At 49.5% G+C, this 16,845-nt stretch overlaps 1 protein-coding gene across 1 annotated transcript in view; it reads right to left on the bottom strand.

The window, feature by feature from the left end:
- Positions 1-405: 405 nt before the first annotated feature.
- Positions 406-16,845, bottom strand: part of LOC119965838 (leukocyte elastase inhibitor-like) — a 29,365-nt gene continuing 12,925 nt past the window's right edge. The window contains exons 5-7 of the mRNA XM_038796729.1: positions 8,550-8,692; positions 4,763-4,930; positions 406-975 (exon numbers count right to left, since the gene is read on the bottom strand). Of these exons, the coding sequence (XP_038652657.1) occupies positions 571-975; positions 4,763-4,930; positions 8,550-8,692 (716 nt within the window). The 3' untranslated portion in view covers positions 406-570. The remainder of the gene's footprint in view (positions 976-4,762; positions 4,931-8,549; positions 8,693-16,845) is intronic.

The raw sequence follows: 16,845 nt of genomic DNA, 5'->3' as shown, positions 1-16,845 counted from the left end.
TTCCCCTTAGTGTCCAAAAAGGTGAGGTGGGGTTACGGGATTGGGTGGGAGCTTGGGCCTAGGTAGAATGCTCTTTCAGAGAGTCGGTACTCAATGGGCCAAACGGCTTCTTTGGGGATTCTATGATTTTAAGGTGGCTCACCACCATCTTCTCAAGAGCAATTAGGGATGTGCACCAAATGCTGTGCTAGCTCGTGACACTTACCTCACATGAGTACGAAAAGAAAATCTATCCTTCAAGATCCAAACCAAAATATCAGGTCTGACTAACAGTCTAGCGCCCTGAAACATTAACTCTGCTGCTCTCTCCATAAATGCAGCCAGAATATTTTCAGAAGATTCTGTTCATATTTTAGATTTTCAGCAGTTTTCTTTTGCCAGGTTTGTCTTTTTTTGAACTGGTAGTTTTTATTTTTAAAGTTTTATTTGTGATTCAGAAGATTATCACGGGGAATACATTAATTTAACATATCTTTGGTCACTTGTAAATTTATTCTTTTACATTTACACATGAAGTATCTCCACATTTAGCTTTCCGGTTTTCTCAGGCAGCATTAATAAGAGCAGAGTTCAGGGAGATGTGTATCGACCAAAGAATAGAATGTTATTTGTTTTGTTGTGCCTGATGAAAAAGAGGAAGGGATGGTCGGCAGTGAAGCTCTCTGGTGGGGTGTAGGATAGAGTCATGCAGACCACCCCTGTAGCAGCTGCTGCTTCAGTTCCTTCCTCATTCACCTCCACAAAAGACTTGTGCACAACTTTGGACACGGATAGGTCACGAGCTCCAGACATTCCAGACAGATCGGCTCTCGAACAATCAAAAAGATCCCGCATGCCTAAACTGGACAGTGGTGAGTTGAGGTCATACTCTTCTTCCAGTTTAAATTTGGGAAGAAGAACTTCAACATGCGGCTTCCACATCCAGTTGGGAAGTGTCCACTCTTGTAGTTTCTCTAATGTAAGTGTCTGCTCCAGCTGATGGGGCAAAATAAAGAGATTTCAGTCAGAGTGCAAAACAAGACAAACTCAGTTATCAAGATCAGGACCACACGATCTGCTGGATTGGTTTTGATTCCATGAGGAGAGGTTAGACATTTTTGTTTATTTTCCTCCCAAAATTGGCCTGGGTGGTTATTTTAAAAGTTTTTATTCCAATTTCCAACATTTTACAATAACAAAAAACATATTAAACCCCCAACGCAAGAACCCCCCAGCAGTTGATGGTAAGCAGCTCTCCAAAATGTAAGATGAACAAACCCCAATTCTTGTGGAACCCATCATTCGCTCCCCTCAAGACAAATTTCACCTTCTCCAGCGACAAGAACTCCATTAGATCCTCCTGCCACGTGGAGGCACAGGGTGGAGAAGGTGACCTCCACCCCAACAGAGCCCGCCTGTGAGCAATCAGCAAGGCAAAGGCTAAAGTATCTGCCCCCGCCCCCATCCGCAACTCTGGCCGGTCCGACACCCCAAATATGGCCTCCAGGGGACCAGGCTCCACGTCGACATGTAAAACCGCTGACATGGTGCTGAAAAGTAACCTTCAAAACCTTCCCAGCTTCGGGCCCCTCCCACAACGCACGCAGATATCCTCTACCCCCTCAAACAGCCAGCACATCCTTGCCTTCGTCAGATGCGCCCTGTCACCAGCTTCAGCTGTATCAGCCCTGGCCTCGCACACGATGATGAGGCATTCACCCTCTGCAGCACCTCGCCCCATAATCCCTCCTCTAACACCGCCCCAATTCCTCTTCCCACTTGGCCGACTCTTCCCCCCCCCCCCCCACCACTAACAGCATCTCCTACAACAAGGAGGCAAGACACTATCGGAAAGGTCGGAAAGACCTTCGCAAAGTCCCACACCTGGATGTATCTAAAGCTCTGCTCCCACGCCAGTCCAAACTTCTCATTCAGCTCCTCCAAGCTGGCAAACTGCCTTCCCAGAAACAGATCCTTTATCTCCCTGACTCCTCTCTCCTCCCATCCCCGGAATCTCACATTCAACCTCCCCAGCTCAAATCCGTGATTCCCCCTGATTGGCATCACCCTTGACCCCACTCCCAACCGAAACCGCTGCCAGAATTGCCACCACATCTCCAGCGTGGCCACCACCACAGGACTTCCCGAATACTTCCCTGTAGCCAAAGGGAGCGGCACCGACACCAGCGCCCGCAACCCCGACCCCCTGCACCAGCCTGTTTCCATCCTTACCCACAAAAGGGTGTGATGGGAATTCTGGTGCCTTTATTGGACATTGTCTGCAATGAGCTCCCGCAGCATGGACAGTGTGCGGTCCGAGTGGTGTCTCTACCTCATGGGCAACCTGAGGATTGAACCATTCACTGTGGTAAACCTCAAAAACACAAATACTTTTACTCTTAAATACAAGGTTATATTTTGCAGATAGAATAAAATCGGGAGGGCCGTCGTGAACTCGGCCAAGTTTCACGACAGCCTCGGAGGCCGCTCCTCACCCCCTATTCTCCCCTCCTGGCGGGGCTAGGAGCGGCGCTCCATAAATCTCGGCCGCGGGGGGCATCGCGCCGAGAATGACGCGGCTGGCGCGCCTAATGACGTCAGCCGCGCATGCGCAGGTTGGCCAGCTCCAACCCACGCATGCGCGGCTGACGTCACGATGGCTGACAGCTCGAACCCACACATGCGCGGCTGACGTCACGATGGCTGACAGCTCGAACCCGCGCATGCGCGGTGGCCGTCTTTCCCCTCAGCCGCCCCGCAAGACGTGGCGGCTTGATCTTGCGGGGCGGTGGAGGGGAAATAGTGCGTCCGATTGAGACTCCGGCCCGACGATCGGTGGGCACCGATTGCGGGCCTGTCCCCTCCCGAGCACAGTCATGGTGCTCTTTCCCCTGTACTCCCCCCACATGTCCAAAACGGGCATATCTCACCCGTTTCACGACAGCAGCGACCAGGTGTGGTTGCCGCCGTCGTGAAACGGTCGCGAACGGCAGGCCGCTCGGGGTCGGAGAATCGCCGTTCGTCGTGAAAAACGGCGATTCTTCCGAATGGGGGGGGGGGGGGGGGGGGGGGGAAAGAGGGGAGAATCGTGGGGGCGTGAATTTTGTCAGGGGGTCCTCCCGCGATTCTCCCACGCCGCGTGGGGAGCGGAGAATCGCACCCGTGGAGTTTGAGAAAGCAGAGCATATCCGGCCCACCATTGTGCCAATAAATGGTGTGATGGATGAGCTGAAATTTTTTTCATTCATTCACACGATGCAGGCATCACTGGCTAGGCCAGCATTTATTACACTCGAGGAGGTGGTGGTGAGCTGCCTTCTTGAACCGTAGGTACACCCACAGTGCTGTTCGGGAGAGAATGTGACCGAACCATACTGAAGGACCAAGTCAGGATGGTGATTGGCTTGGAGGGGAACCTCCAGGAGGTGGTGTTTCAATGTGTGTGCTGACCTTATCCTTCTAGATGGTAGGGCTGTGGATTTGGAAGGTTCTGCCCAAGGAGCTTGGTGAGTTCCTGCAGTGCATCTTGTAGATGGTACACACGGCTGCTACTGTGCGTCGGTGGTGGAGGGAGCAAATGTTTGTGGAAACATAGAAAATAGGAGCAGGTGGAGGCCATTCGGCCCTTCGAGCCTGCTCCATCATTCATTATGATTATGGCTGATTGTCGAACTCAATAGACTGTTCTTGCCTTCCCCCCCCCATATCCTTTGATCCCTTTAGCCCCAAGAATTAGATCAGGTCAGCAGGCTTGGGGTGACAGGTCAGTGAATTCGGGGTCAACCAGTCAGTGAGTTTGGGGTCAACAGGTCAATGAGCTTGGGGTCGACAGGTCAGTGAGCTCGGGGCCGACAGGTTAGCGACATCGGGCGGACAGGTCAGCCAGCGCAGGCATGGGGCTGGGATTTGGTGTTTTAAATGATGCAGGGATCAGAATTTTTGATCACCTGAAGTTAGCGGGGACCATAAGATGTAGGAGCTGAAGTAGGCCATTCGGCCCATCATGTCTGCGCCACCATTCAATGAGATCATGGCTGATCTGATACAATCCTCAACTCCACTTTCCTACCGTATCCCCATAACCCTCGATTCCCTCAGATTGAAAACCTGTTTACTCAGCCTTGAACATACTTCACATGGGTATAATGTGGGTGTCCAGCAAAGAGTGTATTGCAATAGTCAAGTCCAGAGAAAGCAATGGCATAAATGAGGGTTTCAGTAGAAGATGAGGTTTGGTGGGGAGGCTGGGGCGATGTTTCAGAGGTGGGAAATAAGCAAATGTCACGGATATGTGGCTGGAAGGTCATCTTGTGATGCAAGAGCACAACAGGAATCTGGTTCATGCCAAGACTCTGGTTCATGCCAAGTGTCTGGTTCATGCCAAGTGTCTGGTTCATGCCAAGTGTCTGGTTCAGCCTGAGACAGTTACCAGAGAGAGGGATGGAGTCGGTAGCTGGGGTTTTCCAGGGGTTGCCTCCGGTGGGAAGGGCTGGAAGATCCCGGCCAGTATCTCGGGAATGCAGTTTGTGTTGGGCGGCTAAAGGCAATTTCCTAAACACCCTTCCAGCATCGAGCTGTGAAACACATCTCTTTAATCAGTGGTTAAATTATTCAGCTGCTCTATAAATACTTTGCATTGCTCAGAAAATCTTAGAACTGTTGTAAATTCAAGGGTATCCAAGCTTCATACAGCCCGCAGAGTAAGAGGTCCGACATCTGTGTGCGAGATCTCAGACTCCACGTAAAGCATGTCAACAGTTTAAATGATGAAAAGATACGGTACCTGCTTGAGACCGGTGGAATCATCCATGATGTCATCTGGTAGTAAGATAATCATGCTTAAGTCATTATCAACATAGGGAAGCTCAAGAATCTTGATTTTAAATTCAGGAACGTGACAAAAAATGAATTTGTTTGTTTGGTACATCATCTTCACTGGCTTGCTTTCATTCTGTGAACAGCAACATTTAAGGTGCTTTGTTATTTGGTTTATTTGAAAGAATGCATTGAAAGATTCAACTATAAACAAAATAATCACGAGATTAAAATAAATATAGGAACCAACACAGTTAAGGCAGTAAACTGCTGAAGAAGCACTTTGTTATAAATGTGTATTATACTCATTCTAAAGAAACTATCACAATTGTCTAGATTCAATGCTCAATCTAAGTAGCAACATTAGTAGTGTGGGTGGAACATACTAAGATTGTCTCTCTGGGCTGGATTTTTGTTACCGAGGAGGGTATTCCAAGTTGGGAAATTTCCCGACCTGGCAGACTCTATATAAAAGGCCCTGTTACACACAATTTTCACTCCAGTGACACGGTGTCATGATCAGGTCAGGCCTGTTATGACTGGAGTCAGTTTGGAAGCGGCAATGGAGGCGGGCGAGTGCCCTGGCAGGCTGGTTAGAAGGCCCACCTCAGCTTTCCGAGACTTCGGCTTAGTTTTATAAAAGTTTGTTAGGCGCTGTAGCCTTGACCTTTCAACCTGCTTATTGCCTCCTTGGCCACCTCATACACCCCTTGCAGCCACCATAGCCATTCCACCGGTATCCATTCGGGGCAGACCTCAGGAGCCATGTGGAGATGGAAAATAAACTTCTGACACTCCAAGAGAGCTCTCATTTATGTAATCCATTCAAAGATTGTAAATCTCCTAAAGTGGTCAATTGCTATAAAGATAAACAAAAACAGCTAATCTTGTAATAACCTCTCAAAAACATCAACTACAATGTGAACAACCTACCTGCTGAAATCAGTGGTTTCAGAAATTTTGAAACACTGCCAAACATCTATAACGGGCTCAACTTTAAATGCAGTCCTTGGGAAATGACAACAATGAAGTCTATTAAAACTGCAGGAACAAATGGTAATGGTCTTTCTGAGCTACACCGTATGGTCTGTCAGTCAATGCACTCCATACTTGATGGCAGTTCTGGAGCGGTTTGGGATTGGACCAAGATTTGTGAACTGAGTAAAGCTACTATATAAGGAGCCGAGGGCGAGTGTCCGCACAAACATCAGCTCAAGATACTTTTCTCTCCACCGTGGGGCAAGCAGGGATGTCCTATGTCCCCCCGCCCCCCCCCCCCCCCCTTCCTGTTTGCACTCGCGATTGAGCTATTGGCCATCGCATTAAGAGGTTCGGGGGTATGGAAAGGAATAATCCGGGGGGGGGGAGGAGGGGGTATAGAGCATAGGGTGTCCTTATATGCCGATGACTTGCTGTTATACGTGTCAGAACCGAGTGGGTCGATAAGGGGAATATTGAAGCTGCTTCAAATGTTTGGGTCTCTCTTGGGGTAAACTAAATCTAGACAAGAGTGAGCATTTTGTGGTGTCTCGGCCGGGGGGGGGGGGGGTGCCATTCCGTAGGGCAGGGACCCACTTTAGATACCTAGGGTGCAGGTTGCCCGGGAGTGGGGGGGGGGGGGGGGTGGGTGGAGCCTCGCAGGTACAATATCACTAGTTTGGTGGGGAGAGTGAAAGCTGATCTGGCAAGGTGGGATGGTCTCCCTCTGTCACTGACGGGTCGGGTACAGGCGGTTAAAATTAATGTGTTGCCGCGATTTCTGTTTATTTTTCAATGCCTACCAATTTTCCTGCCAAAGGCTTTTTTCAGAGAGATTGAGGGAAGGATTATTTCGTTCATATGGGGAGGGAAGGTGGCCAGAGTTAGAAAGGTGCTGCTACAGAGGGGAAGGCAGGCAGGGGGTTTGGGTCTTCCAAACCTGATGTATTACTACTGGGCGGCGAATGTGGAGAAGGTGCGGAGCTGGGTCAGAGCGGTTGATTCCCAGTGGGTCAGAATGGAGGAGAGTTTGTGCAGGGGGTCGGGATTGAAAGCACTAGCAACAGCGCCGCTCCCGATAACTCCGGGGAAATACTCAGGGATTCCGGTAATAATAGCTTCATTGAGAATTTGGAGACAGTTTCGCCAACACTTCGGGTTGGGGGCAGGGTCAAGGGAAATGCCAATTTGGGGGAACCACAGATTTGAACCAGGAAAGTGGTAGGAAAATTTTCGGAAATGGGAGGAGAAGGGGATTAAGACACTAAAAGATTTGGTTCTTCGGGGCTGGTTTGCAGGATCGAAGGAGCTGGAAGCAAAGTATGGGCTGGAGCAGGGGGAAATGTTTAGATACATGCAGGTTCGAGATTTTGCCAGAAAGGAGATAGAGCTTCCCGGTGGAGCCCGCCTCCACATTACTGGAGGAGGTACTGACGACAAGGGGACTGGAGAAGGCCGGCGGTTTACGGAGCTATTTTGGAAGAGGAGAGGGCACCACTGGAAGGGATCAAAGCAAAGTGGGAGGAAGAGCTGGGAGAGGATATGGAAGAGGGGTTCTGGTGTGAGGTGTTCCGGAGAGTGAATGCCTCCACCTCGTGCGCAAGGTTGGGGCAGATACAGCTGAAGGTGGTATACAGAGCACACCTCACGAGGACGAGGATGAGCCGAATCTTTGAAGGAGTTGAAGATGTGTGAGAACATTGCCGGGGGGGGGGGGGGGGGCTAATCATGTTCATATGTTTTGGTCCTCTCCCAAGCTAGAGGATCACTGAAAGGTGGTTTTAGGGTAATTTCTAAAGTAGTGGAAGTGAAACTGGACCCGGGCCCCCGGGAGGCTCTATTCGGGGTGTTGGACCAGCCAGCATTGGAAGCGGGTGCGGAGGCAGATGTTGTAGCCTTCGCCTCGTTGATCGCCTGAAGACGGATCCTGATGGGATGGAGAGCAACCTCTCCACCCTGTGCCCTGGTGTGGCGGGGGGACATGTTGGAATTCTTGACTCTTGAGAAGGTTAAGTTTGAACTGAGGGGAAGGATGGAAGGGTTCTACAATTCATGGGCGTTATTCATTATGCACTTTCAAGAACTGGATAACATCGAACATTAGTTGGGGCATGTGGGTGGGAGGGTAGCTGTGTGTGTTAATGGCGACTATGGGTGATCCCTAATTCCTTTCTGTCATTTGTTTGTGTGAACATGCGGGCTAATGTTTGGGGGTTTGGTGGGAGGATGGGATCGTTGTTATTAATATGGGGATTGACATATTTGTTACTGATTATTGTTTATTGTTGGTGGGTGTAAATTTTGGAAAGAATGTGAAAAAGGAGAATAAAGAATATTTTTTTGAAAATCAATACACTCCTTCGGTTTGTGTGTTTTCTTTCCTCGAACTGACCGTGGCAGCCTCGTTCTTTTTCATTTTTAAAGCTTTGGGATTTGAATAACTCCAGATCATGACACTTCAGCAGACCTTATCCATCCTTCAACAGTGATTATGTTTCCTCCATAAATATGTGACTCCCACACAGGGAACAGTGAAACTGAGATCTCTTTTTAATCAACAGTATTTTCTAAACGGGGAGTCGAGCAGATTCACGTTTCGTACACCTTCCCCTTATCAGCAAAGATTGAAAAGTGCATCGGATGGGCCTCCCCACCTGGGTTCTTCCCACAACTTTTATAGCCTCCAGTGTTTTCCCAATGCCACTAAATTCCAATCCTCCAAAACCCACAGCCGTAAGAAAACAACTGATCCAGTGCTGGCCCTTTGTTTGGGATACCTTATTCAGTCTGAATGGCATCTCCTCTGTATATTTCACCTCAAACTTCTCAGCCCAGCTTCCTTTGAAATAGATGGCATTCACCAACACGAGTCTGGTATCACTGCCCAGTGAGCCTTGAGCCAGCAAATCTTGGATCTTACCTGAATGGAAATAGATTCAGCACATTGACCACATCAACAGCAAAAAGGATGGGGAAAGATTCAACATTCCTTCATTGATTTTTGTAAATTTAAAACATCAGAAGAGAGAGAGAGAGAGAAAAAAATATCAGAATTAAGTCCCCAAATATTTTAAGGTGGATCATTAAATAAAAAGATTTCTAAAACAGGAGGTTTTCCTACAGGGCATCAATTAAACACACATTTTTTTAAAAAATAATCTTTATTGCCACGAATAGGCTTACATTAACACTGTTACTGTGAAAAACCCCTAGTCGCCACATTCCGGCGCCTGTTCGGGTACACGGAGGGAGAATTCAGAATGTCCAAATTACCTAACAGCATGTCTTTCGGGACTTGTAGGAGGAAACCGGAGCACCCGGAGGAAACCCACGCAGACACAGGGAGAACGTGCAGACTCCGCACAGACAGTGACCCAAACCAGGAATCGAACCTGGGACCGTGGCAGTGTGAAGCAACAGCGCTAACCACTGTGCTACCGTGCCATCCTCCTTGAATGGCCTCATTCTGTGCATTAAATGTCTACAAATCTATGAATTTTTCAAATAGATTAATAACCAAGTTAAATTAGCCTACTAACTTACAAAGACATGCAGTACAGACACAGACCATTCACCCTAAATAGACTGTGCTGGAGTTTATAATCCACACGCTTCTCTCTTCCAATTTCATCCACGTTGAGCTGTATTTACAGGCACCTTCCGGGCATGTATCTAATGGAGATGGGGGGGGCACGTAAAATAGGGCAGATGGCAACCTCAACACCTCTCCACCCACCCCTGGGCTCACCTCCCATAATATGGGGGGGGGGGGGGGGGGGGGGGGGGCATGGCAGCTATTTTTAAATAGGTAATCAAATGCCAATTTGGCTTGTTTCCAGGCCAATTGACCCTGATAATTTGCTGCCCACACCATAAAATGTTTAGCGTAAACTGTCAGGTGGGATCGGGAAGCCTGATTTCTTAACTGCATTCCTCAAAGGGCAGGAAGGAAAAGGGAGGGGTGGTCAATCTTCAGGAGCTGCCGGTTGCAATTCGGGTCACTGCCCACCTAATATGGACCCTCCCTATCCTCCTAACCACCCGTTGCACTCCCAACAAAGCCTTAAACCCAGCCAGCCCCCCCCCCCCCCAATGCCATCGCTGACCCGCTGAAAATCTCCACGACAAGACCCCAGACCTGCTGCTTTCGGGGATCTATGGGTCTTCTTACTCCTCTTCATATGGGATCGGCAGCAGCCACAAACATGCTCTTGCCACTGATGGCGGGTCCTCCACCCCAGGTGAGGAGTGGAAGTCCCACTTGGCCTTTGTTAGGCCCATCCGCAGTGCGTTATGGCTGGGGGGGGGGGGGGGGGAATGGGTCTTTGTTTTTGAGGGAGGAGCGAGCCACCCTCCATCCACCCCCCCCCCCCTCCCCCGGCAACCAATATTATTCAGCTCCTTCACTTCACTCAGCCTTTCCGCAGTCTTTATATATTCCTTTTTCCCCCATTACTCTTCAAGCTTCATTTTTAAAGCATCTAAGCTATTTGTCGCCACCACTTCCGAGTTCCACATTCTACCCACTCTCGGAGAAAGTGAACTGTGTGACAGAGAAAGGGTCAACCTGTTTAACCTTTCCCGATAGCTCTGATCTCTCAGTTCAGGTCCCATCCTTCTCTTTGCACTTTCTCCCGTGCTCCTACATTGGTTCTAGAATATGGAGAACAGAACAGTGCAGCCTTGTGGGGCCTGACCAGGATCCTATGCATAACCTGACTTGTGAATTCTATATCACACAATTAATCCCAAGGAACTGTTGGCGTTTTGAATTGTTTTGTTCACCTGATTTAAGTGATGTGTTCACCTGTATCCCTCCATCTATTTGCTCTTTCCCTTCATTCATTCAGTTTCTTATTTCCATGGTCTAGGTGAATCTTCTATACTTGCTACCAAAAAGCATTACTTCACATTTATGTATATTCCAGGTCCCAACCCAACAGCTGCCTGGTTTCAACATTCCCAGGAAAGAGTTTGTGGTGATACAACCACTGTATATATGTGTGCTTGCAGTAGGGGGATGTATGGCCGTACCTGTAATACAGGTTTCTCCGGTAAGCCCCTGCCGGCTAGCTCCGCCCACAGGGAGCTTGTGTATAAATATGCGCTAGCTTCACCGAGATACTATTCTACAGCTGCCGCCGGAGGAATAGCATCTCACAGCAATAAAGCCTCTCTTGTACTTCACTCGAGTCTTTGTGTACAATTGTTAGCGCCACAGAGTGACCCACACTCAACAGGTTCAGGATCGGCCACGACCCCTGCTTGGCCAACCTCTACGGATGGGGCCTTAGTGCCGTCCCCGGATTTGCCTGTGGGACGGAACAAACTATGCACCACATCAGAGAAGAATGTGCGATCCACAGACTCAGCAGAGGCCTATCCACACTCAAGACAGGAGAACCAAAAGATAGTGCTTGGCTTCGGGACTTTGCATTCAATAAATTAATAAAATGTATATTAATCTTCATTCCCCAAAGCACAGTTTGAGAATAGTCTGTGTTACTAATTACTAACCAATTATCCTAACTATTTTTTTTAAAGAGTTATCTTACAAAACCTTCGCAATCCCCAGGTTACCAACAAGTACCAAATGACAGGACTAACCAGCTGGTCTGGAGGGGTCTTTTCCTGTGTTCCATACCCCTATAGTCCTTACAATACCATTTATTGCTGGTCTTTCAATAGTTACAAACAAATCCACTGAAGTGGAGAATGTTTACAAGCAGAGATAGCATTGACGGCGCAATTCTCCGGCCTTGCTGTGCTCTTCGCTCAAGCGAAACGAGTCCGGTGAATAGCGGGATAGGTCGGAAACAAGAACCGCTCCAGGCAAAATCAGGATCCCACCGTGGCATGGCGAGAAACCAATCACCACCACTCAAGTCCCATTTTCATACAATTAACGAGAGCGACCCCATATCCAATGGCCTTCCCAGAAAGTGATCACGCTGGCGCTGATCAGCTCTCCTTTTTAAAACCGTCAACCTGATGGATGGGCTTCTGCAAGGAGCCGAGGTGGTGAGTAGCCATCTTTGCCCACAGGCAAAGAGCCCAAGGGTGCTGGGCTTGCCACCCCAGTGCTCAGCCTCGGCTGGGGGGGGGGGGGGGGGGGGGGGGGGGAACACACCCTCTACAGGGTGGGCCATCATGCAAAGAGGGGGGGGGGGGGAAGCGCTGAGGGGGGCAACCGCACGCGGCACCGCCATGCCTACCCCTGGATGGTGTACATCTGTTCCCGGGACAATAAGCCGAAAAGTGCCGAGTGGATGATCCATCTCGGTCTCCTCCGGAGGCCCCAGCATCACATATGTCGGGCTGGATACTCCGTTCATCAGGCTAAGTGCCGACGCCAACGGAGGATCTGTGGTGTTTCACAACGGGATAATCGGCAAGAAACCCTCACCGATCCAGTGAGGGTTTAGCACCGGTGCCACGTGAAACACCTGTGGAACACAAAGAAAATGGTCGGAGAATCGCCCGGTCCCGTACTGCACCTGTGCAGGGCTGACAAGCTGCAACCGCGCACGCCTACAACCTCCACACACACTGGCCGTGCTGGTCCGCATACCCACCCACACCGACCCCACAGCCCACCTCCTGGTCACCTCTCACCAGTCCCCGGCCAGCAGCACGGATCTTGGCCGAGTGTGGCTGCGCTGGACACTGTCCGCATCCACCATGCTAGGCTCCCGACCGTGGGATCACACGTCTTACACCATCGGGAACTCAGCCCATCGGAGGCAAAGCATCACAGGTGCGGCAGCCAATATATTCCAACGGGGTTGCAACTGTGCACGGCGCGTAGCCCAATGCTGCCGATTTGGATGGGTGGAGCATTGCGAACCAGCATCAAACCAGCGCCTGCCCCGATTTCGGCGTCGGGAGCCATTCTCCATAGACCGAATGCCGTTCTTGATTTCGGAGTCGGGCTCCGGAGAATTCAGCCTGTCAGTCTTCAGCCAATACGATTCACTCCACGTGTTATCAAGAAATGGCTGAAGGCACTGGTACTGCAAAGGCTTTGGGTCCTGATAATATTCCGGCAGTAGTGCTGAAGACTTGTGCTCCAGAACTTGCCGCACCCCTAGCCAAGCTGTCCCAGTACAGCTACAACACTGGCATCTAGCCGGCAATGTGGAAAATTGCCCAGGTGTGTCCTGTACACAAGAAACAGGACAGAAATCCAGCCAATTACCGCCCTATCAGTCTACTCTCCATCATCAGCAAAGTGATGGAAGGTGTCATCAACAGTATATCAAGCGGCACTCACTCAGCAATAACCTGCTCACAGACACTCAGTTTGGGTTCCGCCAGGGTCCCTCAGCTCCTGACCTCATTACAGACTTGGTTCAAACATGGACAAAAGAGCTGAATGTCAGAGGTGAGGTGAGAGTGACTGCCCTTGACATCAAGGCAGCATTTGCCCGAGTGTGGCATCAAGGAGCCTCAGCTAAACTGGAATAAATAGGAATCATTCTCCGCTGGCTGGAGTCTTACCCGCCACAACGGAAGATGGTTGTGGTGGTTGGAGGTCAATTATCTCAGCTCCAGAACATGACTGCAGGAGTTCCTCAGGGTCGTGTCCGAGGTCAAACCATCTTCAGCTGCTTCATCAATGACCTCCCTTCCACCATAAGATCAGAAGTGGGGATGTTTGCGGATGACTGCACAATGTTCAGCACCATTCGCAACTCCTCAGATAATGAAGCAGTCCGTGTCCAAATGCAGCAAGACCTGGACAATATCCAGGCTTGGGTTGACATGTGGCAAGTTACCACACCACACAAGTGCCAGGCAATTTCCATCACCTACAAGAGAGAGGATCTAACCACCGTCCCTTAATATTCAATGGCATTACTATCACTCAATCCCCCACAATCAATGTCCTGGGGGTTACCATTGATCTGAAACTGAACTGGACTAGCCACATTAATACAGTGGCTACCAGGGCAGGTCAAAGGCTATGTGTCCTACGGCAGGTAACTCACTTCCTGACACACACACACACACACACACACCCCCCCCCCCCCCCCCCCCCAAAGGCTGTCCACCATCCACAAGCCACAAGTCAGGAGTGTAATGGAATACGCTCCACTTGCCTGGATGAGCGCAGCTCCAACACTCAAGAAGCTCAACACCATCCAGGACAAAGCAGCCCCATGGATTGCTCCGCCTTCTACAAACATTCAAAACCCTCCACCACCGATGAACAGCCATGTGTACCATCTACAAGTTGCACTGCAGGAACTCACAAAGGTTCCTTAGGCAGCACCTTCCAAACCCACAACCACTGCCATCTGGAAGGACAAAAGCAGCATATCCTGGGAACCCCACTACCTGGAGGTTCCCCTCCAAGCCGCTCACCACCCTGACTTGGAAATATATTGCCGTTCCTTCACTGTAACTGGGGCAACAACCTGGAACTGCCTGGTCTCATTGTTTAACTGAACAATGAACAAAGAAAAGTACAGCACAGGAACAGGCCCTTCTGCCCTCCAAGCCTGCGCCGACCATGCTGCCCATCTAAACTAAAATCTTCCACACTTCCTGGGTCAGTATCCCTCTATTCCCATCCTATTCATGTATTTGTCAAGATGCCCCTTAAATGTCACTATCATCCCTGCTTCCACCACCTCCTCCGGCAGCGAGTTCCAGGCACCCACTACCCTCTGTAAAAAAAAACTTGCCTCGTACGTCTCCTCTAAACCTTGCCCCTCGCACCTTAAACCAATGCCGCCTAGTAATTGGCCCCTCTACCCGGGGAAAAAAGTCTCTGACTATCCACTCTATCTGAGCCCCTCATAATTTTGTAGACCTCTATCAGGTCGCCCCTCAACCTCCACCGTTCCAGTGAGAACAAACCAAATTTATTCCACTGCTCCTCATAGCTAATGCCCTAATACCAGGCAATATCCTGGTAAATCTCTTCTGAACCCTCTCTAAAGCCTCCACATCCTTCTGGTAGTGTGGCGACCAGAATTGAACACTATACTCCAAGTGTGGCCTAACTAAGGTTCTATACAGCTGCAACATGACTTGCCAATTCTTATACTCAATTCCCCGTCCAATGAAGGCAAGCATTGCCATATGCCTTCTTGACTACCTTCTCCGCCTGTGTTGTCCCTTTCAGTGAACTGTGGACCTGTACAGCTAGATCTCTCTAGCTGTCAATGCTCTTGAGGGTTCTACCATTCACTGTATATTCCCTACCTGCATTAGACCTTCCAAAATGCATTACCTCACATTTGTCCGGATTAAACGCCATCTGCCATCTCTCCGCCCAAGTCTCCAAACGATCTAAATCATGCTGTATCCTCTGACAGTCCTCATCGCTATCCACAATTCCACCAACCTTTGTGTCGTCTGAAAACTTACTAATCAGACCAGTTACATTTTCCTCCAAATCATTTATATATACTACGAACAGCAAAGGTCCCAGCACCACCACTAGTCACAGCCCTCCAATCAGAAAAGCACCCTTCCATTGCTACTCTATGCCTTCAAGCGACCACTTTCCAGGAGACTCATCCGGAGTGAGACTCATACAGAGTGGAGGATTGAAACTTGGTAATTTGGTGCAGTGAGGTAATTCGGTGCAGAGTGTGAGGAGGTGCTTTTTAACCCTGGTAAGTGACTGGTAAGTAGTCTCTCTTTTTCTTTTCATTGTCTAATTTATTTATTTTTATTTTGAAATTCTAGTTGTTTAAGTTTACCAAGGGTTTAAGATATGGCAGGAGATCCCAGACCCGTGTCATGCTCCTCGTGTGCGATGTGGGAGCTCAGGGACACGTCCACTGTCCCTGGCTCCTTCACGTGCAAGAGGTGTGTTCAGTTGCAGCTCTTGTTAGACCGCTTGACGGCTCTGGAGCTGCGGATGGACTCACTTTGGAGCATCCGCGATGCTGAGGAGGTCGTGGATAGCACGTTTAGCGAGTTGGTCACACCGCAGGTGAAGGTTACTGAGGGAGATAGAAAATGGGTGACCAAAAGAAAGAGCAAGAGTAGGAAGGCAGTGCAGGTGTCCCCTGCGGTCATCTCCCTGCAAAACAGATATACCGCTTTGGATACTGTTGAGGAAGATGGCTCACCAGGGGAAGGCAGCAGCAGCCAGGTTCATGGCACCGTGGCTGGCTCTGCTGCACAGCAGGGCAGGAAGAAAAATGGCAGGGCTATAGTGATAGGGGACTCGATCGTAAGGGGAATAGACAGGCGGTTCTGTGGACGCAATCGAGACTCCAGGATGGTATGTTGCCTCCCTGGTGCAAGGGTCAAGGATGTCTCGGAGCGGCTGCAGGACATTCTGGGGGGGGAGGGTGAACAGCCAGCTGTCGTGGTGCACATAGGCACCAACGATATAGGTAAAAAACGGGATGAGGTCCTACAAGCGGAATTCAGGGAGTTAGGAGTTAAACTAAAAAGTAGGACCTCAAAAGGTAGTAATCTCAGGATTGCTACCAGTGCCACGAGCTAGTCAGAGTAGGAATGTCAGGATAGATAGGATGAATGCGTGGCTCGAGAGATGGTGCAAGAGGGAGGGATTCAAATTCCTGGGGCATTGGGACCGGTTCTGGGGGAGGTGGGACCAGTACAAACCGGACGGTCTGCACTTGGGCAGGACTGGAACCGATGTCCTAGGGGGGGGTGTTTTCTAGAGCTGTTGGGGAGGGTTTAAACTAATGTGGCAGGGGGATGGGAACCAATGCTGGAAGTTGGAAGGTAGTACAACAGGGACAGAAACAAAAGGAAGTAAGGGGAAAAGTGCAAGGCAGAGAAGACATAGTCAGAAATCCATAAGGGCGACAGTACAAGGTACAGTGACTGAGGGGAGCACAGTGAATAGGCCCAGTAATAACAAAAGGAATAAAACTGGAGATGTTAAGATTCAAAACAGAGGTAAAAAAACCAACATAAGTGTACTTTACCTGAATGCTCGTAGTATTCGGAATAAAGTAAATGAGTTGGTGGCACAAATCATCGTAAATGACTATGATTTAGTGGCCATTACTGAAACATGGTTAAAGGATGGTCACGACTGGGAGTTAAATATCCGAGGGTATCAAACTATTCGGA

This window comes from Scyliorhinus canicula, chromosome 5 (assembly GCF_902713615.1).
Source record: "Scyliorhinus canicula chromosome 5, sScyCan1.1, whole genome shotgun sequence".
NCBI lineage: Eukaryota > Metazoa > Chordata > Chondrichthyes > Carcharhiniformes > Scyliorhinidae > Scyliorhinus > Scyliorhinus canicula.
The sequence above is the reverse complement of the archived record's forward strand: the minus strand, read 5'-3'. Positions and strand labels throughout refer to the sequence as shown.